The sequence below is a fragment of the Cupressus sempervirens genome, chromosome 5, assembly GCF_028749045.1.
Source record: "Cupressus sempervirens isolate cs-2001-9-10 chromosome 5, ASM2874904v1, whole genome shotgun sequence".
In the NCBI taxonomy this organism is placed as follows: Eukaryota; Viridiplantae; Streptophyta; class Pinopsida; order Cupressales; family Cupressaceae; genus Cupressus; species Cupressus sempervirens.
Genome location: NC_143122.1, coordinates 1,050,359,555 through 1,050,383,567, shown reverse-complemented (window position 1 = coordinate 1,050,383,567; position 24,013 = coordinate 1,050,359,555). Strand labels below are relative to the sequence as shown.

At 37.3% G+C, this 24,013-nt stretch overlaps 1 protein-coding gene across 3 annotated transcripts in view; it reads right to left on the bottom strand.

Moving 5' to 3' along the window:
- LOC149559548 (uncharacterized) overlaps positions 1-23,458 on the bottom strand; it is an 83,258-nt gene extending 59,800 nt beyond the window's left edge. For all 3 annotated transcript variants that reach the window (XM_089833438.1, XM_089833439.1, XM_089833437.1), the window contains exon 1: positions 23,134-23,458. In XM_089833438.1, the coding sequence (XP_089689564.1) occupies positions 23,134-23,357 (224 nt within the window). In that variant the 5' untranslated portion in view covers positions 23,358-23,458. The remainder of the gene's footprint in view (positions 1-23,133) is intronic.
- Between the last annotated feature and the right edge of the window lie 555 nt (positions 23,459-24,013).

Genomic DNA, 24,013 nt, shown 5'->3' with positions numbered 1-24,013 from the left:
TGATTCGCAGCAAAAATGGGTAAGCAAAATCTACACTTACAACTTTGACATCAAATATGTCAAAGGCACCAATAATGTGGTAGCAGATGCATTGTCTCGTTGAGCCCATGTAAACAACATGGTAAGTATCGATGAGGATTGGAAGAAGGATATCATTACAGAGTATGCTAATGATCCATTTGCAAGTGAAATAATAAAGATAAGGCACCAAGTGATGAATATAAGATAATCGAGGAACTCGTCATATATAAGGGAAGGATACTTCTTACAACCAACTCCAAAATCAAGAGAAGAATTATGAAAGAGTACCATAACAACCCCTTATCAGGACACTTGGGATTCTATAAAACTTATAAGCAAATAAGCGATAGGTATTCATGAAAAGGTTTCAAGAAGGATGTTCGGAAGTATGTTTAAGAATGCATATCGATGGATTTCATCACAGGGTTATGCAAGGTACAAGAGAAGGATGGCATTCTTGTGGTAGCGGATAGATTAACCAAATGTGCACACTTCTTTGCAATCTCCACCCCTTTAAGGTGCCTCAAATAGCAGAAATATTTTTCAAAGAGATTTTCAGATTGCATGGATTGCCAAAGAACATCATTGAAGAGCACACAATTATACTAAGTTGGGGGGAAGGGAGGCTGAATCAGTATAATAACAAATTTACCAATTTAAAACTTTTATCTAACTAACTACTTTAATAACATTAAATGCTGAAATCAATAATTATGCACATAAACACAATGACACAAAATTTCCGTGGAAACCAAATGCGGGAGAAAACCACGGAAAATAATTGCTTTACTATAAAATTGTTCTTTTGCATAGATTTGTAGGCTCCAACCTACTTGAGGCTCCGACGCCAATGTTTATGAGCACTGACTCACTGGAAGCTCCAACTCCCTCTGCTTGTCTTCATGAGCACCAACCCACTACACACAAACTTTTGTTCCACTCTGACAATGTTGCTTCAACTGATGATGGAAATTTTAATAGCACAATTTCTCTTCTTCTATCTGTGTAGATTTAATTGCAGCACATACACCTTTCTTTCTTCCCAAAGTCAGCCTTTAATAGCTATACAATTTTTTTTTCAATAAAATATATAAGTATATTTTTCTTCACTACCTCTCTATTTTCTTTTTGTTCTTACTCTCACCGCTGACTTATTCCCTTTTTCACTGAATACACATCGTATTGTCTTCTCTTATTTTCTTCTAAACTGCTGGCTTGCTTCTTTCTTTCATATACTTCTCTTTTGTTTTCCCCACAATTTTATTTCACACTTCTTCAAATATATATATATATATATATATATATATATATATATATATATATATATATATATATATATATATATATATATATTTCATTATATAAGAGTAACATCCTTTCAAATAGATGTGATTTTTCATGAATCATACCACCTAACAAATCTCTTAGATTAATAAATTTATTTCTAATTACGCGTCATGATCTTCTCTTAAAAGTAATCGCAACTTTCTAGTAACTAATTTTAAGCACATTATGTATTTTAGAATAACTCTTAAGGTCTTCTTTAAATCACTTTCTCCAAGAAATATTTCTGTTTACTTTTGTATGTTGCATATTTTCTGGAACCCTCATATTTCTTTATATTATTATGTCCCCAACAATGACAGCTGTATTTATTTATAACTGCAGATTGTTTTATTTATTTTTTTCTTTTCTCCATCGTATCTCAATCTTTAATAATATCTTCATATGCCATAATATTCATTGGGTTTTATTCTTTGTTTTTGAATCGCTTATGATTCCCATGTTGTGGTTGGTGTAAGTCTTTCCAACACTGCTATTATCTTTCCAAGTGTTATATCCTTCAATTTCTTCATATTTGAAAACACTATGATTTCGTATTTCAGACACTCCGACCAACGTTTGTTCTTATTTTTAATTGATCACTGACAATCACTACTCTTCATCTAGATGTTAATGGTGATTGCATCTTTTTAGTTTTATTATATCCGCTGCAAACTGTTACTCTTCATATGATATAAGCTCTACATATTATAGTTGTCCATATAATATTTTGACATCCATCGTCTATCAAAGTTGCTCCCGACTCCATATTTCTTCATTTTGTTCTAAAAACTAACATTTCAATCGCTGCATATATTCTTGACGGCATCTCCAGCGCTATGATTCGTCACCTTCTATTTTCGTTTTGAATCCCCTTTTTTTGTCGTTGTCTCCTGGATGCTACTTATACACTGGTTCAATGTTTCTTCAATATGCGGTTCGAACCAGATGTCTCTTGTTTTCAAATCCTTCGCTAAGTTTGTGTTTGCTGCCACCGATGATGTTCAAAGACTTTACTCCACATAATATCACTACTGTGTGTATCTTCTTATGCTATTTCAAAGACGTGTGTTATTCTTTGTTTCCACATGCTGGAGTATCTTTCACCTCTGTGCATATAATAATCTTGAGTCGATACAGTTAACACAATGCCTTATATCTTCTTGCCCCTTCCGTACATAATGGATAACTCTGGTTTTGATGACCGCATCGTCTCTAATATCGTGTGAGGATAGCAATGCTAATATAATACAACTCATATATTCTTTTAGTAAACATCCACTGCTTTATAGATCGATTCTCTTAAAACTGCAAAATATCTGGCTTGCTGCTATGACCCTCGTTTTTTTTTCTTTGTGGTCACTCGCGTCAACACACTTACTGACTACTCATATTATAATTTATTCAAATGCATATGTTCGAACTTCCATCGCTTCATAATCAGTTTCACAGGTCTTTTTCACAGCCAGTGGTGGCAAGTAACATGAAAAGACAAGGTACGCTTGCTTGTTTATTTCATATGCTCTTAATACTCAAACAGACTGTCTTATTCTTTCGTTTATAAAAAACAAAGTAAGAGTCCCAACAGTTGTTCTTTCACTCCTCATTGCCTTAGCATTGTCTTGCTGTATATTACTTGTTCCTTAGTCAAGTTGGCAATCCCTGTTCAATAATATCCTTCGAAGGTGAGTCTTCATGGTTTGATTATTCTCCAGCACAAAGACACCGACTCTGCAGGGTTTGGCTCCCATTCATGGTATTGATGTAGTTGCTGCTTATGATGTCTTGTCTCTTATCTTATGATGTCTTGTCTCTTATTGCTGCTAAGTATTCTTTTGTACAGTCCAATCTTCATTGCTGCTTAATTACTCCATATTCCATATTACTTCTTTCTCTCTCTTTCATTCTAGTGCATATGCTTTCCTTAAATCCTCATTGTGTTTAAATATTGCTTCATTAATGTTACTATCCAAAGTTCATAGTTATTCAATGCTATAAGTGGTTCTATATGCATGGTACTAACTTGCTTCATATTTGCCTTCAATGACGAACAATACTTCCATCAATCATCCTAGGATGCAGAGCATCCGAGGTGTAAAGGCAATCTTGCATCACCCAAAAATATTTATGTTTGTCATTTTCAATAAAGGTTATTTTAGTGCAGAGTTACTATTTGTGAGAACTTAATATTTTTAGTAAGTTGGTCATACAAGTTCAAAAGGTTCTAATTTCACAAGTGGGGGTTCATCTAAAATATATCAGCCTGCTAGTTGAATTTCATTCTAAATTGGTGAAGTTATTGAAGATTTTTGTGATGCAAGAGCATTGAGCTTATATTTTTATGGAGTTATGCTTTTCATGGTTAGGGATGTGTTGGAGAGACATTGGATAACCTTTCCTCAAGGTTGCATAGAGATTGGATGGATTGAGTTGAAGTTTGCATCATTTTACCTTGCTTCTAGAGATATATTATTTTGGTTCCTTTTGCAGGCCATGTATCTAATTTTCTACAATGAGTTAGAGGATGAAACTTTCAGGGATGGAAGAGGACCTACAGTACTAACTATGGTTTGAAGCACAACTTCTAATTCATTCGGAGCTAGGAGATATTGTGATTTTACTAAGACATTGATTTTGGGAATTTAATTGTTGTAGGAGGCCGACTTGTGGCATTTAATTTATGTATTTGTATTTAATTTGAGTTCTGGGCCGACTTGTGGCTTAGATTGGTATAAGTAGGGGTTGTAGGGAAGTCTTTAGTCATTATTCATCCATCTTGGAGAAGTGGAGAGTAGCTGAAGAGCGAGTTTTCCTGAGTCTGTGGACAGAGCGCCGAAGGTGAGGCAGTTTATAGCACGATTGTGATGGAGATGTGAATGTATGGATAGAGCGCCAAATGTGAGGCAGTCTACACTTGGATCTTGGAGCAAATTTTGAGAAGGGCTAGTAGTTGTGGCTTGGAAAACAAGGAAATTGCTTGGTGGCTTGCGAGCACGAGTTGAGATCTTCCTTGGAGGTTTCTACCAGAGTGCGGATCTGGACTAGCTTGGGTTTGGATTGGATCTTGAGGGATCTTGCAGAACTATTACTTGCTTTGTATTTGGCCATAACCGAGAAGGCCTTACAGCCCAGCACATTGCATGTAATCAATTATATTTTATGAATATATTATTATGAAAGTGGCTTCGCATGTATGCCTGCAAAAGGAACCAAAATAATATATCTTTTGAATATATTATTATATTTGGAATTACAGATTTCAGAAATACATGCGAAGCCACTTTCAGGGATGGAAGAGGACCTAGAGTACTAACTATGGTTTGAAGCACAACTTCTAATTCATTCGGAGCTAGGAGATATTGTGATTTTACTAAGACATCGATTTTGGGAATTTAATTGTTGTAGGAGGCCGACTTGTGGCATTTAATTTATGTATTTGTATTTAATTTGAGTTCTGGGCCAACTTGTGGCTTAGATTGGTATAAGTAGGGGTTGTAGGGAAGTCTTTAGTCATTATTGATCCATCGTGGAGAAGTGGAGGAGCTTGGAAGAGCAAATTTGGAGAAGGGCTAGTAGCTGCGGCTTGGGAAATAAGGAGATTGCTTGGTGGGCTTGCGAGCACAAGTTGAGATCTTGGAGGTTTCTAGCAGAGTGTAATCTGGACTAGCTTGGGTTTGGATTTGATCTTGAGGGATCTTGCAAAACTATTAGTTGCTTTGTATTTGGCCATAACCGGGAAGGCCTTACAGCCCAGCACATTGCATGTAATCAGTTATATTTTATGAATATATTATTATGATTTGGTATCAGATCTTGCATTGTTACTTCTTGTTATTATGTTTCCACTGCATGGTTTTATAGCAAGGGGCTAGGACATCTCCTTTGGGGATTCTCCTGCCTTGCACTGCATCATTTTGGTACAAAATCTTTGAGCTCAATTTTGAAGGCCTTAGAGGCTCCAAAACGAGATCAAACCTCAACTCGTAGTGCTTACACAAACCAAATGTTGTAGATCAGAAGGTGTGGTTTCCCAAAAGTGGTTATAATAGCCAATCGAAGCTATAGTCAAAAAGTTGGGCTATCTAAAATTAAGATTTTTTTTTTTCTTTTGAGCTGACTCTAGTGTAATAAATATGAAAAATAAAATAATTCTATGGTTGCTCGGCCTCAAGGGTTAGGGCTAAATTTCCAGAACCTTCTTGGGCGATGGAAAAATGTTTATATAAAGAAGGCTTGTAGGGTTGTCTAGGGCAGTTTTGGGTGGTTATTGGTGGCTTTGTCTTACAAAAGATTTAAGGAAAATGCCCATGTGGCTTCGCATGTATTTCTGAAATCTGTAATTCCATACTTTTGGAGATAATAAGTGCATTTTTTGTTCTTGCAAATTGTTGTTGTTTCTCTATTTCTATTATTTGTTTGTGGTATTAAGGGGAGCACCCTTCATCAAACCTATTCTGGCAAGAACTCTTTTGGCTTATAGGAACTAATTTAACCCCAAGCACAAGCTACCACCACCTCCAAACAGATGGACAAACCGAAATTGTTAACAAATGACTAGAAGGTTATCTTAGAAACTTTGTGAAAAGACAACAAAATGCATGGATTAAATGGCTACATCTAGGGGAGTATTGTTATAATACCACACATCATATGTCCATTGCGATGAGACCATTTAAAGCACTTTGGTTTTGCAGAAACTAAAATGCAAAGAGAATCAAAATCCCTATTAGTTAGCCAATTGACTCAAACTCAGGATCATAGGACATGGCTAATCTTTAGAGAATTTCAAGGATGGTTGGGAACACCAACAGGTGGAATACATCGTGAGGGACTTTTCTTTAAAGTTCTCCACTCCAAGTGATGCAAGAACCAAACCAGCTCTCAGAGTTCCATGAAAGAAACAATAGGCCAGCAGGGAAGCTTTCAAGGCTTCTCTCCAGCAACATTTGTAGACTTCTTGCATTTCCCTTACTTTGAAAATTCTGAAGTAATTGTCACAACTTTGAGTGTTACTCTTATATCCTATTTGCCAATCACAAGCAGCAGTAAAGTTTTAAAAATACATTTAACAAAAAATTGAAATATATTAGCAGCTCGTAAAGGCACACAGAAATCATACCTTAATACCATCTCATTCATTAACTCCATGGTTATTCTATGGGTAACTTAACCTCCATGAATCCTTTTATGCATTTGCTTGTTGCTAACCCGTTCTACACTAAAAATAGAGCAATATGAAGGGTCAAAATCAGTATAGTTGAAGGCATTCCCCTTGTCAAAAAAGTAATGTCTTTATTGTTGTAAACTTTTAGCATCTTGGCATAAACATGTAACTTGAAGATGACAAACGGCAAGCACCAGGAAACTCAAGAATATTACCCTAGGTAAACCAATAGAGGAAAAAAATACTTTGTAGAGGATTGCTTTCTTCAAGGACCCAAGAACATCTCTTTTACCGAACTCGGGGAATTTCAATGTGGCTGCATGTCACCACATAATCCTCAAGAAACATAGCAATAACCTTCTACCTTCAATTGCCTGTGACACTAGGAATGCCATGACTAAAATGCAACTCTCAAGAGAGAACCTTATCTCTAAGAATCCCTCTTTGGCTGCCCACAAGATATAGAAAATGGAATAACTGTAGCATGGCTTACATCCACTCATACTCTCTCAAGAAACATGCCAATTCACTCGAAATCTTCTACCTTTAAATGCTAACAAACCCAAGATTTGGCATGACCAAATGCAGCTCCCTTGTGACCTTCCCAAAATGGAAGAAGTTACTGGTACATACCCCATGGTGTATTGACACTACATGATGAGGTCATGATTCAACCCTAGGAGCACAAATGACGATTTCTCACAGCTTAGTTAGCTCAGTAATTTTCTAGTCAAAAATTCATGATTTCGTGATAAATTTAGAACCAAATGCTATATTTGTGTTTCTAACTCACTAAATTGCAATTTTTTCACTTAGCCTGCCATAAAATTATATATTCCTGATTTTTGGTGATATATCTGCAAAAACCCTACCCCTAATTTTCCTTTTTTTGGAAAACCCTGACCCGAACCCAATAATTTCCCAATTAACCAGAAAATTATTTGGAAAATATCTTTATCTTCTGGTTTACCCATTCATTTCCCAAAACAGTGTTTGCTACAATGCATTGAGCAAGAATGAAAGTGGTGCCTATTATATATCAAGGAAGAACTGTTTCAAGTCCCTGGGTAGACTTTCAGTTATATAGTTTTGTCCCATACCATCAACATCAGAACAATACCATCAGTGACAAATTCAACTCCACTCATATAAATAACATAAATTCAGCCATGGTTGAACCCAACACTGATACTAAGTCCTGTAACTTCTAAAGGTTATCACTTATGCCTACATACTCAAAAAAGGCATCTCATCTCCTTTGGATGAGCGCTTTGCTCAGTTTTGATCTATCTTTTGTACCATTGGATACTATTTGCTCTTTTACGAGGATCAATGTTCCTTTTGAAATGATTGTTTGATGCCTTGTCCCCATTGTAGTCTTCCATATTTTATATGTGTGTCTAATGAAGAGAGACATCCCTTGGGAAGTTGATGCTGATTAGAAAATGGGCACTCCTCTTCAGAACTAATAGCTACCATTTGTTTATTAAGTCAATCGTATCTTTAGATGATACTTCAATAGTTATAGCTGCTGTTGTATTCTTTGTCTTCTAAGATGGCCACTCCTTTTCCTCAATCGTTGTTGTTAGCATAATAGAATCACTCTACATTTAATCACTGTTTAGCATAATTTGAATGTTTCTTCTGTCCCTTATACCAATCATCTCTTTTCCTAATAGAGAATCGCTGTCTGATTGCTGCCTGATCATGCTTCTTTAGGATAGAAAATTGCTCATTCTTGTTGAATAACTAAGTACGGAGACCAACTGTACAGTGAGTGTGGTGGGTATAGCAAGTGTGATGAGCACAGTGAGACTACCATACATGTCTGCATTGTACAAAGTACAATTCCACCGTACAGTGCAACAAGTCTTCAAGACAACTACATATGGTAAGACACATTGTCGAGTCCACGCTGACATACAGTCATGCTGTGCGTACAGTGAAGGAGGAAATGCCACGGCGAGTTCAATATGGTACCAAAGTACAATGAATCCACTATGAGTACCATAGTTCAGTACAGTGCCAGTTCCGTATGGTCACTTCTGGTATAGTGCCATGTATAGTACTAGTATGGTGATGGTATACGGTGCTGCTTGACAGTTGGACAAATGGAAGTTGGTTGACCATTCTATAAGGTGTCGGTTAACATATCAAATTCTGCAATGAATCGAAGTGTGCATAAATGGAAATCTAAACCTATGACAAGTACAGAGCAGTGTGCATAAATGGAAATCTAAACCTATGATAAATACGGAGTCTATTTTATGTATATTTTGTTTACAGTAATACAAAAGTTGCTTGGGGTTTTTGAGCAGTGGGTTATTTCCCAAAAGAGTTTTATTGTGACTGAACGTCACCCATCGCCCACACTTGTTAGCCCCCCTTTTCATTTCTCTTTTGCATAGATAAAGGAACAGGCTGGCAACATGATCCACCATGGATTCCTGACCACCATGGAATCGCACCATGCATAGGATGGCAGTTAGCGCTTGGGAAGGATAGTCAACATAGCCACATCCTCCGTAATCTCCAAAGTGCACTTTCCGCAGTTTGCGGAGCATAAAACTTACCTTGGCATGGAAGGGTCAGCAGCCTCCAAATCCTCGACACCAACCAAGTTGTGTTCTCCAAAGAAGTTGGAGCGCAATTTCAATGAGTTTAGGGATTCCTATCCCGTGGAATCATTCCTTCGCCTGCCCAAAATTGCGCTTTCCACAATTTGCGGAGCACACTTCCAAGCCCATGAAGGATTTTTGTCAAAATAACAGAATCCTTTACTCCGTCAAGCTTGCACTCTCCACACTTTTTGGAGCACAATTGTGCTATGGTCAAGGATAATATTCGCTATGGATAAAGTTCGTGACGTATTAAAATCCCATTCCCCCTTTTTTATGTGCTTAGAGTACATTTGATCCTTTCATGGAATGTTCCTCATGGAATAAATTTTGTAATATGCATCACGGAAAGTGTTTGAAGGGAAGGCATCCAAAACGCCTTCTAAAATTTTCACCCCTTTTAAGCCTCGTGCAGATTCTTTCTTAAGGAATGAAATCCTAGACAATGAAATACCCACCTTTTCCAAACCGTCAAGCGCACAAATAACAGTTGGAAAATTCAAAAAATGGGAAAAATTAAAAAATCTCGAAGATTTGGAAAAAATTGAAAAAAAAATTGGAATCCAAACTATGGTGAAAATTCCAAAGCATTGAAAATTCGAAAAAATCAGAGAATTTTCAAAAAATCATGAAAATTTGATAACTTGGAAAATTCGGGACCAATTAAAAAACAAATTGGAAAATTTGAAAGAATCCGAGAAGAATTTTGAGATTTGGAATGTTTTTGAAAATATAGAAAATTTCAAAAAATTTGGAATTTTGAAGAAATCCCACAAATTGGAAAACTTTAGAAATTTGGGAAAAATGGTAAAAATCCAGAACTTGGAAAAATTGAAATTCTAGGCAGTGGAAGATTCTTCAAAATCCAAAAAAATGATTTTTTTTGAAAAATAAAATCTCATGGAAAATCAAGTCTAGAGATTGCGAAAAAGCAATAAATTAAAAAGGCAAAAGTTAAGAAAACTCTTCATGGATGGAAAAGTTGGATTCAAAACCATTTTTCTTTGAAGAAGATTTTTCAGATTTACATGGAAACTTGAATATTAACTTTTATTTATATTTAACTTGATTATTTTTTGAAAACAGTCCAAAAATGAAATATTGGAAGGAAAGGAAAGAAAAAAATAATAATTTTGCATTAAATCATGAATATTGATTAAATATTGATTTTTAATTAATATTTAATTAAATAAATCCCCAAAAAAATCAAAATTGGATGCATTTGGACATAACTTCATCATGAAGTTGAAAAGGGAAAAATGACAAGTTTTTGAAAAACAAGGAGAAAAGAGACAAGTGGCACGTAAATGGGAATCTTGGTGGCTAAGTAAAGCAGCTGCCTAATATTAGCCTACAGCTTTATGGCAAGTTTTTCAAAAGGATTGCTTATATAATCAAACCCATCCATTCATTCCTTCTCACACACAAAATTGAAGAGTGATTACAGAGAAAAGAGAGAAATTTAGAGAGTTTCCAAGGGAGATTAAGGAGTTTTCATGGAATTCATGAAGCAGGATTCTGATTGTCATCAAAAAGAAATATTTCAGTGAGTTGCAGAAATCTTCGTGAATCCTGAGGAAAATTTGGAAACGTTGACGAAGTTCCAAGATCTTTGTCTTTCAAACGAATTATTTCTACTTTTGAGCTTTTCCATATTCTTACGCATGAACTCTTTTTGTTTTGCAGGTAGGAAGAATGGTAGAACCCCGAGGAACAAGAGAAACGCAAGGACAGTGAATAAAGAAAGAATGAAGAGGATTCTATCCCGAATCCAAAGTCATGTTGAAGTGGGCAAAAATTGGAGATACAAGCCTTGGCAACCTTGATTTGAAAGAATTGAATCAGAGAATGTTTGGATACAACCATAATCCTACACACCTAGCTACCAAAATTGTGAGAAGCGGAATTGTTGCTGCAGCTGGTTTCCCTCCCTTTTAGCATCCAGAGTTGATCGTGGAATGTGCCAAACACTATAGTCCCAGGGACAGAACAATCAGGGATTCAAAACAAAATATTCTCGTGGATTTTTCTCTGGCATCCATATTTGAAGCATTTGGGATTCCTTCACACCCGAGAATGGTGAGGAAAACATAGGAGCAAACACTCAAAATCTACACCATTGGAATCCACTTTTGTGACGAGATAATCAACAAGAAATGGTTTTAAAAGAATAGGTTGCATCATTCCAAGATCCCTAAGGAACTAGTATCGCTTGATTTGCAACGGGAGTATAGCGACATGATCATGATCTTTAGTCACATTTTTGGCATACCTCATTCCTATAGATTTGAATCTTGGATGTGGTACTTTGTTGAGCAAGTGGCAGAAGAAGCTGATAGGATATATTGGGTTGGGCTCATAAGTGACAACCTAAATGAACAATTGATAAATCTAGAGTACACGAGAAAATTTTACATGAGCTCTTACGTCATCTATATCCTAGCTCAAAGGATGAATTATAATGGGTTGAGATACAAAGGACCGATTGGGAGCAAAACCCAACACTTGAAAGTTCACGAGTGCTACCCGCAACTACATTTATTTTCAAGGGATGATTATGAAGGGTTAATGATGCCTTTTTCATGTGCATGGTAAGGACACTGCAAAAAAAAGACTACATATGAGATTGTTAGTTGGGATGATAAAGCTGGTGGAAGATTACGGTGTGCGGTTCATCCAATTCCCCACCTTTTCATTCATTCGAGTTCAAGAATTCTCCCTGGAGCCGTACAAACTGTCGAGGTACCCAACAGATAAGATGGTCTTGTTGGAGCTCACTCGGCAAATCACAGTCTATGATAAGATTCAGAAAAGAAAAGATTGCAATTCCCAATTTCCATAGGAGAAGGAAAAACTGAAGTGTGCCCTTGTCTGAAGGTTGCACAAAGATAATTGGATGAACTCCATTTCTTTCGTCTTCCCCTTTATCCAGAAAAGGTCTAATTTTGATCCCTACAAGATCACATCGGTAGCAAGATCAAAATACCAACATAAGTTCACCTTGAGGATTTTTGGGCAAATGTTGCAAATGAGAATGAGATTAGAAGGAGGATTCATTCAAGATTGCTATTGAACATTATCAAAACATGCAACATATTCCGGGTTTCTGATCAATGGAGGACCCAAATGTGATGTGAAAAGGATTCAACCCAGAGATGGCAGTTCATCCATATGATTGGCAAAAGAAAAAAGTCACAGATTTGGATGCTCTTTCAAAACCCATCTTGGATTTTACAAAGTGATGGATTGAGTGTAAGCTTGAAAAACTAGTTGTGCCAACAAATGGATTCACATATCAATTGATTGGTCACCAACCACTCAAGGATGAAAGACCGGGGCAAATATCTGAAGGGACTATTGAAGAAAGAAAGCTCCATCAAAAGGTGTAGAAACCAAGAAAGGGAAAGAGGTAGCTCGAGAAAAGCATCCCAAGAGTAAGACAGATATCCAAGAGCTTCAACAGAAGAAGCAAAAATCTAAAAATGCTTCATCTTCTCCAAGTCGCACTCCTAGTTTCCAAGAGATAGAAACATTTGAAAGGCAGGAAGTAGAGGCAAGCATATGGAGATTTGAGCGAGAAGAAAATTTGGACAGGCCAGTGGATGATAGACTGAGTTTGAATGCCTATGATAAATCCGTAAGGAAAAGGAAGAGATCAAGATATAGCTATGGAGGAAAGTCTCGCTGCAATATTAGAGCGAGAAATGATGCAGGATGAGACTAGTCTAGAAGAGGGAGAAACTCCTACAACAGCAATATAGTTTCCAAATGTTGAAGTTATAGCTTTAGAAGTGGCAATGAATAGTCCAAGAGGTGAAGAGTAGATCAACATTCAAGCAGTCCAAAGGAGAGAACAATTGGTGATCCCAAGGGACCAGAGTATACCCATTCTGAAATGGTTGAAGCAACAAATTCAGAAGAGTCAACAAAAGGAGGTTGACGTAAGAATCCAATCACGATGAAGCAGTAATATGATCAATCAAATTCAATATAAAGTGAATGCTTTTAAAGAAAACAATTCTAAGATCACGTCATTCTCCAAAATGCATCATACCAAGTACTCGATTCATCTACTATTGGATTTGTCGGAACCGTTGGAACAACTGATTAATTGTGTATTGTCTTTGATGTTACACAAAATGTCATATCATTGCCAGTCACTATATGTTGAGCTCACTCGGGCATTGAAGACAATTTCCTATGTCTGTCGAGCATTCCAAAGTTTGCCTAGTTCAGAAGACAATGTCTACCAAATTCACTCGGGCATCAACGGAAAGTTTGCGGAAGTTGGGTGTTAACTGAGCTCACTTAGTTAATGAAGAAATGTTGGATGGAACCAATATTAACCGAGCTCACTCAGTTACTAAAAGAACTTTGTGAATATGCAGTGTTAACCGAGTTCACTGGGTTAACACAGGAAAATCATTTCTGAGTTAGTGTCTACCGAGCAGGGTCGGCTAACAAAGTATTTTCTTGTTTTGGCATATTGAGTTCAATTGAATTGTTTGCTAGTTCTAGCCGACTGAGGAGATGAATATTAATTGTTTTAAGTTATATTCTAGCCGACTTGACAATGTGTAAGATATATATATATAAGGTCAAGTTGAGGATTAGAAAATGAATAAGTGGAACCTAATTGAATATTTGATGATGCCAAGAGGAAGCGAATTAGAAGGATAAGCAGAATATCCTTGTTGTGATGCAAAGATACATTTGATCAAGAAGGATCAAGTATACAAGTCAGAATTGAGATCTGTAATTATCAATTCAGTTGCATCAGGGATCAGGTCATCTCATTGTTACTCTCTAACCATTGTAGTAGTGATCTAAATCTCTTAACAGAGTTATCTTAACAACTATTTGTAAATCCTCTAGCAAGGTGGCATTTCTATTGAATTGTCTAAAGACCTCTAACAAGACCACTCCTAACAGGGTGATTAAATCCTCTAACAGGATCACACCTAATAGGGTGTTTCGTAACCTTTAACAAGGTTGGCACCTAAGAAGGCTCACTTCAGAAGAGTGAAAATCACTAACTAGTTACAGTTGGTGGTTTTTCTCAAATTGGGTTTCCACGTTAAATCTTGGTGTCAAATGTGTTCGTGCTATTTCTTTTATGTCTTTGCAACTAAGTTAAAGTAATATTAATCAGAATCAATATCTTAAAGATTTTCATGTTAAGCATTTGTTGAGCTATTTCAGTGTTTACCGAGTTACAGCATTTTTCTATGTGTTTGTCAAGTTTCAGTAGAGTTAAGTTTTCTTAGAGTTTGTTTTGTACTAACATCTAAGGGATCTGGAATTTATTTTTGTGGTAACTGATTCACCCCTTCCCTCTCAGTTACTCCTCTTATATTTCCAACAGGAACAACTACTTGGTGAAATCATACACTCACACTCATGGTCTAAATGTTAAGTATATTGACCATGTAAACAAAATACAAAAATGAAACAATAATGGAACCTGGATGAAGCCATGGATGAGCAGTTGTCTATGCATCTCCAGATGGGCCTGCTCTTTAGTGAGTATTACTTCTGAAACAAACCACACTGATGCTAATATTGCCTCGTGTCTATTGTTGGAACCGACCTTAGGAGTTGGTGTGTTTGGCCGACAACCTCCTTAATATCCTAGAGTTGACGTTTGGCCCTGCAATCTTCCTAGTCCCCTATGGCAGACTCATACACGAGTGAGATGCTTGCAGTGAACTTGAACTCAGCAACTATGCTAACCGGATGTCGTTCTCCCCTCTGGTTACCTTGGTGATCGGACTGCTAGAACTGCTCTATCATGCAACTTATTAGCAGTGACGTGACTAGAGAGAATGGATGTTACTACCTCCCGACTGATATTGACTTGCCCGCACCCTACACATCTATTCTATTGCGTACGATAATGACTGCACGCTACTTCAATCCCCCTGTCGATACTGATTAAAGCTCCACAGGTGGGTTTCTGTGAGTTATATTGGTGTTACCATCTGCTATTACTGATGTCGTATGCTTCCATAACCACAAACACATAGGAGATTGACCAACGATTAATCCAGCAAATATCAAAGAACTTACGGGTGACACTACTATTAACCAATGACTTCAAAAAGATGGCTTGACTGAATCACTGTGTTATTCTGCCAATTGGTACTTGAACCTGGACAATCTTAGAAGAGATACTGGGGCTAGGTCCAATCTCCCAATCCTTCTTAAGAGGTTTCATCCTTAAGAAAACCAATCACATTTAAGCAACCAAATGTATTTTCAGTTTGTTGATATATTTTCACGGTGTCAATCCCAAGGAAGCTCATTGCTTTTATAACCTTGATATGTGGGGAAGTACAAACAACTAGGAAATGTGAGATAAAAGTCATTTTCGCCTTTTAGTCACTTAAGTTACTTTTGTTATAAAATGACTTTAAGTCATAAAGTAACTTTATAAATCCACTTTATAACTAAAGTGACTTAACTATAGAAAAGCTCCTCAACTAAAATATTTCCCCAACAAAACCAAATAAATTCTTGTGACTAGATGGCATCCTCAAGATTAATGTCGTTAGCTTATCCAGATGGAATGATAGACCAATGTAATGTCCCCATTGGTTGCCAGCATCAAAATTTCAAGAAGTAGCCTAATATTGGATCCTCGTAGGCTAATGAGGATGGTTAGAGGGTCTTCTGAGGATTGATTCATCTCCAACATTCAGCGATTTATGGATTTCACCTTCATTCGATGTCATTTGGACTCTATTTGCCATACTTACTATGTATAATAAGTCTGGGGTAATAGAGATGGAGCCTTTCTATTTTTAGAAAGTGTATTTGGTCATATGGGGAATTACGAGAGATTCCTATTTTAGACGGCATGGCAATCAGAGAAGTATTTCAAGAAATATTAAAGTTCAAATGACTTAAGTGATTTATTTAAATATTTTAATGTTATAAAGTTATAAAGTTACTTAAGTGACTAAAAGACGAAAGTCTTTTATCCCACATTGCTAAGTTGTTTGAGCCTCTCCTCATTTCGAAGTTATAAAGGAAAGCATTTGCATTGGGATTGTAACAATGAATATATGATATTACTCAAAATCCTGAATGGTTGCTTAAATGTGACTGTGTTCTTCTTAAGGACAAAAGTCGGAAGTTGGACGTAGCCCGAGTCTTCTTTGTGAGACTTACATCAAATTGGAAGATTACTAGACATTAAAAGTTGTTGATGCAAGTTTTGTATCACTTACATAACATATTAGGATTTGAATATTCAATATGGGATATCAAACATACAACTCCTCTCTTGAAAAGTTATTACTCATGAAGACATAAGCAATAGCTCCAATGTTCCTTACACCGTTGGATACTCGCTCAGTTTTATCGATGTGATTTGCTGGTAATCACGTAGGCGGCCTTACACTATTCATTCGAGGATGACTTGGACTTTGGTGGAATGATGGAGATGATGATGGGTTTGTGAAATATGCGAGTGGCAGATAATGTTGATGGTGGTGGTGATGAAGGATGTCTGTCAGGGATGATGTTGATGGGAAAGCGATGGTTATGGGAGGTGAATGGATGTGCTCTAATACTTAGCTTACTCCTCTAACTTGCTTCTCTAAGCTTCGACTACCCAGCTACTTACTATTCTACTCCTACTCCTATGAATGGAAGGTTAGCAAATGAACGGGGATCAAACCTAATGAGAGTTGACCAACGGCCTCACTTCCACAGGTGCAATGATTCAAAGGAATAATAAACTAGCTTACCACACAAAGCTTCCCAACCAGCCGCTAGGATGCTAGTGGTCTAGTATTGATCCCTATCAAACATTTACCAATGCTACCATACAACTATCCATCTACTTCACTCCTACTTAGCAACTTGAAATGAAACCAACTTTAACAACTTGAAAGGAAATCTAACTAAGTGGGAGTAGAAAACATGCAATAGTACCCAATGTTCTTAATCAACATGCAAATCGCAACAATGAAAAAGAGAGCAATTTTGGTATTATCTTCGCAACAATTTCTCCAACCACTTTACAAATGAGAGCAAATGGCTTTTTATAGGGGCCAAAAATACAACAGATGGTGGAGATCAAAACAAGATCAACGATCCAGATTGGATCCTCAAAACTCTAATTAAGGTTGCCACCCCATCGACCAATGAGAAGTTGCCACCTCATCAATGGACCAATGAAAAAAGTGCAAAAAGTGGCAACCAATGAGAAGGCACCAAAATGGTGGCCAATCAGAAATAGACACTTGTCCTATTCTAGAAGAAAGGGAAATTGCCACTTGGGCTTACATCAAATGATCTTCTAATATAAATCTTCCCTTTTCTTTCATCTTCTTAGCTAAGGCAATGAACTTAGCTAGCCTTTTGTTAACTTCTTCCATAGGAGGACAAGGTGTGTGCTTCGCCCTGAGTTCCATTGACTTCGCCACACCACTTGCTGCTTGTAGTATCCGTTCGTGATTCTTCTCATATTTTTTCTCAAATCCAATAAAAGCATTGAGAGAGAAAAGGGTGCCCAAATGCTTCTTCTTGATAGCAACCTTCCCCAACTCATCCAACCTCGATCCAAAATCTGTTTCATTGACATCCTCTTCTCTGATATCCTCAAAATCAAGTGCCACCTCAACGTTGCTCATCATGGTTGAAATGGAAGTGTCGACGCTTGGGTTGTGATGTGCAACTGCCTTTTGTATATCCCTTTATGGTACCGCCATTGGTATTGGTTATTCACCTCATTTTTTGAGAAGAAGGGAGTTTTGGGCATCATATCCTCTTTGTCTTTCTTAGTCTTGTCCGCTTGGGATTCTTACTTGCACTAACATCCTCCATGCTCGTCGCCCTATCACGGGATGGTAGAGTGGTGTACCAGAAGGCAAGTAGAACCAAGGGAAGCAATCCTTAGACTAGAATGAAAGAAAGATGTCAGCTTAAGGACCCCTTGCAACTCTAAATGATTTGAAATTACCTCTACCTATAGCCAAGGGGGATTGTCGTTCCTTTAGTCTGTCCTTCATTCGTATCATGTCCACTTTAGCGATATTGGTGTCGGTTATTCTCTTCCTTTTCGAGAAGAAGGGAGTTTTGGGCATCATATCCTCTGTCTTTCTTAGTGTTTGCCCGCTTGGGATTCTTACTTGCACTAACATCCTCCATGCTCATCGCCCTATTACGGGATGGTAGAGTGGTGGACCAGAAGGCAAGAAGAACCAAGAGGAGCAATCCTTAAACTAGAACGAAAGATGGATGTCAGCTTAAGGACCCCTTGCAACTCTAGATGATGAAAATTCACCTTAACCAATAATCTTACAACGACTTTTCGAAACCTAGGATATGACTTCAAGAACTTCAAATCCCTTGCAAATCAGAAATTTATCATGCAATTCACCTCCAAATAAAATTACCCAACCTAGGGAAAAAATCGCAGCCTCTTGAAAAAATCAGAATTTTATCTCCCACAAATTTTGGCTCCCACAAATTTCGCCCTCCACAAATTTCGGCTCCCACAAATTTCAGCCCCACAAATTTCGGCTCCCACAAATTTTGCCTTCCACAAATTTCGTCAAGCAAGAAGAGTGCAGATCTACTCTTGCAAAATCACCAACACTTTGAGAAGGAGAAGTGAGGAGTGAGGAAGAAATGGGAGAGAGGCCTCCTCTTATACCCAACTTTCTTCTTGGACCCTGGGAGAAAGAAAAACAAATAATTAATGCAAAATTATGGCCCACAATTAAATACTTAACCAAAATTAATTTTGCCATGATGAAAATTAACTTTCTAAATTGCCAATTAGTTCTAAATTGCAAAAAGAAATTAAATAATGCCTTGAGGGTGTTAAATATTTCCATTTAATGGGGGTTTAATAATTAATACGTCATTAAATTTGGATTTTGGCTAACCAAAAGCCATTTTTTCAATATTAAATTACCAATTTCATTAAAGGCAAAAAGTTTTCAAGGCAACTTTAATCTATTAAAACCAATTTTTTTGCAATTTGTCTCCAAATCGATTTAGCTAAGCAATTTTAGCTTTTTAATGCAAATAAAATAATTTCTCTAGAGCCTAAAATCGATTTTGCAATTTTATTTCACCATCACAAAAATTAATCCTTTTCACCAAAAATAATCAAGATTTTCCAAAAGACCAAATTTAATAAAATTTTCATTTTTTGAAAATTCTCCAATTTTATACAATTATATCCAAATTTTCAAAAAAAAATGTCTAAGTACAAAATTTACAATTTTATCCTACCAAGTGTTGCTCTTTTAAAATTTGTTCGGCCTAAGGATGTAATTGCTGGCTCTGGAACATCAAGTTGAAACTGGGTGAAAATAAATCTAACCCTCTCCCCACTGGCTCGAAAGTGTCCAACGCTCAAAATTCTCAAAATTGTTGGACAATCCAAAAATTTGCCGAGGCGATCAAAAAAAAAGGGGGGTCCCCAAAAATTTTGGGGCGATGGTGTGAAAACCTCACAACAAAAGTGTTTGCAGTCATATCCTCCAAAGTCTCCAGCAGCTCCTTTTTCATGAATTCCACCATTTGCTGCATATACTTGTTCTACTGCATACAGTTTCATAAGGAATTCCAAAGACTGCTGCACTCCCAGAAATGATAGGTGACTTGGATTACTATCTTCATTTGTATGTCCATGCCAGTGTTACGGGACTTGCCGAGTCATGCCAAGACTCTGCGAGTCCAAGGCAGAGTCCATGTTTCCGAGGCAATCTGCCTCTGGACTCGGACTCGGCCGAGTCCTGGCAGAGTCCACATGGACTCGCCGAGTCCTGGGCGAGTCCAGAGCCCAAAACTCTGATTTTTATTTTATTTTTTTATTTTTTTATAAAAAAAATTAATTAATTTTTTTTTTTTAAATTTAAAAAGATAGAGATTTCCGAAAGATGTTTTTTATAATGTATATGTATTCTGAAAATGATGTGGCATGTCAAGAATCTATTAAGGATTGAATCTTAAATCTTAAATCTTCAACTTTATATTATGTTATTCAATTTTTTCCTTCAAAAGTTCGTTATTATACTTGTATGATTTTCCAAGTCCTTGCCGAATCCTGGCCGAGTCCGGTTGCCGAGTCCGAGTCCGAGTCGGATTTTGACTTTCTGAGTCAGAGGCGAGTCCGAGTCCCGTAACACTAGTCCATGCCTTCATTCTCTTATACTAATTTTACTTATCAATGTTTGCTTAACCTCGTTCCATACTTTACTGTAAAAGGCAATATCACTGCTTTAAATATTTTTATTGTTTCTTTCTATCAAATTCATCTTCTTCAAATGCAAGCACTACTTACTCTTCTTCAAGGATATCATTCAATATATCACTGTTGTAGATTTCCTTTTAAATCATGCTCATTTATGCTCCCTTTTTGTCTTTGCATCTTTGACATTAATTACTTTCTCATTGTGCTATCCACATCAATGACAATATCTCAACAATCTCTTGAATGCCTTTGACATTAATTCTCCAACATTGTTTCAATTGAGGCCCTAATTTGGAAAAATTAGGGCTCCATCACCCCTGACTCTTGTTAGCCCTGTTGAGTATCTACGTACTTTGTCAAGTGAGAGATTGTTGAGCAACAAAGTATGGAGACTCACCGCACGGTGAGTCCACCGTACATAACCTCACAATACGGTGAGTGTGGTGGGTACAACAAGTGCGGTGAGTATGATGAGACTACCATAGATGTTTGCATTGTACAAAGTACAAGTCCACCATATGGTGTGACAAGTCTTCAAAACACAAATGCCTATGGTAAGACACATTGGTGAGTCCACACTAGCATACGATCATGTTGTGCATACAGTGAAGGAGGAAGTGGTATGACGAGTTCAATTTGTTGAAGCCAAGTACAGTGAATACGGTGTAAGTACCATAGCTCGATATGGTGCCACTTCCGGCATGGTGTCACCTATGGTATAGTGTCATGTATAGTACTAGTATGGTGATGGGATACAGTTGGACGAATGGAAGTCGATGGACCGTTCTATAAAGTGATGATTAACATACTGAATTCTGCAACGAATTGTAGTGTGCATAAATGGTTGCAAGATTTGTAAAGAATTGGAGTGATGACAAATTAGGTTGATTGTAAAGCAACTTGAGTCTGTGAAGAATCTAGAGTCTGTTGTATGTAAATTTTATTAAATTTTATTTACTCTAATACAAAAGTTGCTTGGAGTTTTTGAGTGGTGGGTTTTTTCCCAAAAGGGTTTCCCACATTAAATTTGGTGTTTCTCTATGCATCTTGTGTCTCATATTTCCATATTTTCATTTTTCTTGCACATCTTTGTTTTATGAAATCTACAATTGCTTATTGCCTTGATAATTTGACACTAGGAAGGCGTTTCCGCACTGTTGCTTTCCTTACAATTCTTAGGCATCAGATGGTTTTCTAATGCGTTGATATTTTCTCTATGGCAGGGGCATGACACAATTCCACGTGTACATCCAACGATGTAAATAAATAAGGTGACCGTACTACCACTAATAAGGAAGTAAGGGTTTCAAACAATGTTACCCAAGTTCATGCACCCAAGGTAAAACCTCGACGCACCGAGTGCGCGTACGTCCCGGGTGTGGGTTCGTCGCACACCCTCACACTGCCACCACTGCCGAAGCAACACCACACTGCAGCCACACCATTCGGCGCACTCGACGGATTGGGTGTTTCCAAGGGACGTACAGGGTGCGTCGAGCACCCATTCTGACAAATCAATTTTTTTAAGTTTTTTTATAAAATCTTACCCATAAAGGAGTCTAGTAGTTCTAGTAACAAGGACTTCGGTTTAGGGGATGATTAGAGAGCCCCCACCCTTACATTCTCATCATTGACATTTTGTAGATTGTACTCATTTGATATGGCCATGATGCATTATTTCATTGTACTATGTATGATTTATATTATTTATTTATCATTATCATTATGTTTGAAACTTTGATGTTATTAATGTTACAACTTACTATGAGTATGTTACTAAGTTCAATGGTCATTAGTTATGAAGTTTCAAGTTTGAAGTTTGAACTTGTGGTTCGTGAATCCCATTTCAGTTTTCTATATTCATTGTTCAACTATATTTGGTATGTTATATTGAAGTATCATTTCATAATTAGCATTTCAAGTCATATGTGTATACAATGCAACTCCCCCCCTCCTCCCTCTCACACCCCACCGTCCCCAAATTGAGGCCTTTTCTTTCCCGCACCCGAAGCTTGTCCTACTGTCCCCCCGCACCCTGCGCCAGTGTAACACTGGTTTCAAACCTGTCCGACATCATAGGAAAACATTCCCTCGTACCTCTCGTGTACATCCTAACAAACTTCAAATGCGATTTAGGGGAAAGTGTTGCCCAATGGGCGCAGTCCTTGAGTGTAGGGAAGAATACTAATATGAGATGTGTTCATTATGTCAGCAACAAGCATGACCTTGCACGAAAGCTTGGTCACGGAATTCCATTTATCCCATGACCCTATGCAATTGCATTCGGCTTAAATTTAAGCAGCTGAAATGTCCCCGTACAAGATTTTCTTTCCAGAAAAAGGACTGCAGAATTTTATTTACAGAAAAAGGACAAATTCGAATATTTGAACTCATTTTAACCGAAGCTCTCTACCCTCGTACCATCAAAATCATTTTGCTTATTTTGCTTGAATTTAACACGGCAATCCAGAACTTTTTATGGCAAGAAGACGGTAGCCTTACCCTAATTTGTTCGTTCGATGCTCTAGATTAAAGCAGAAAGTTCATTCAATCCAAAACATGCGCTGTCAAGTCTTCCTGGCAAATCATACTTCCTATTTGTCTTACCAGTCCTCTGCATAATCGACTCCGAACAAATACAGCAATACAGCGATTCAATGGAATTTTTGAAATTTTCCCAAAAGATTTTGAAAATAAATGCCGAAAACAATAAGTGAATTCAAAATTCAAATCCCATGTGAAGAATTATGAAATATCTGTTCTGGTCTGAAAAAAAAAGAATTTAATACCACGTTGCTGGCAAGTAGTCGGGCACATCCGCGGAAGCCCTCGTTACATGCTTTCTGCACTCGTACGAAAGAGACGGTCTAAAATTCTCTGGCTGATATGGAGCATACCCACTCTTATTCATGAATGAGAGTGGACAATGAATTTTTTGAGTTCCAGAGATGCAACAACCAAAACGTCCAGTTGAGAGAAACAAGAATTTTGGTTGTAAATAAGTTACTGCCATTACAGTACCGTCTACGGGCTACCCTGGAAGACGATTGCAGAGGTTGAATGGCCGCCCAATGGCTGCCAACGATCTCTTCACAATGCCCGTGTATGAAAGTCACCATGACGTCTTTTTTGGAGACGATTTATCGAGATGGATGAGCTGTGATGGTTACAAACTCAAATTTACCCCCGCCATATCGTTGTTCTACTATGAAAGGAAAAATATCGTTGTTCTACTATGAAAGGAAAAAAAAGGGAAAAGTTTCTATATAGGAATTAGAAAAGTTTCTATATAGGAATTGAAGACTAACCTATTCTTTACTCATACTAGCAAGGACACAATTTCCTCTACACTTCTCTTACTCGGACTAGTAGCAGCAGAGACACTTTAATTTAAGCGAAGGCCCCGACAAGTGTACCAAGTTGAGCATGAAGAAAGCTATTGAAGTTGCTCTTAGATCGGCCGCAAAGGAATCTATTGAAGAAGTGGCTAGTCTCGAGAAGAACCTGGCTAAGGCTATGAAAGAGCTTGCCTAGTGTTGGGCTTTTTCTTTTTGGCTTTTTGGTCTTTAGATCTTGATCATCTTTTGTGTGGTCTATGGTCTCTAATTCTAGTTTATGGTCATGTCTATTGGTCCCTGTTGCTTCCAATGGTAGATAGGTGTCTATCCT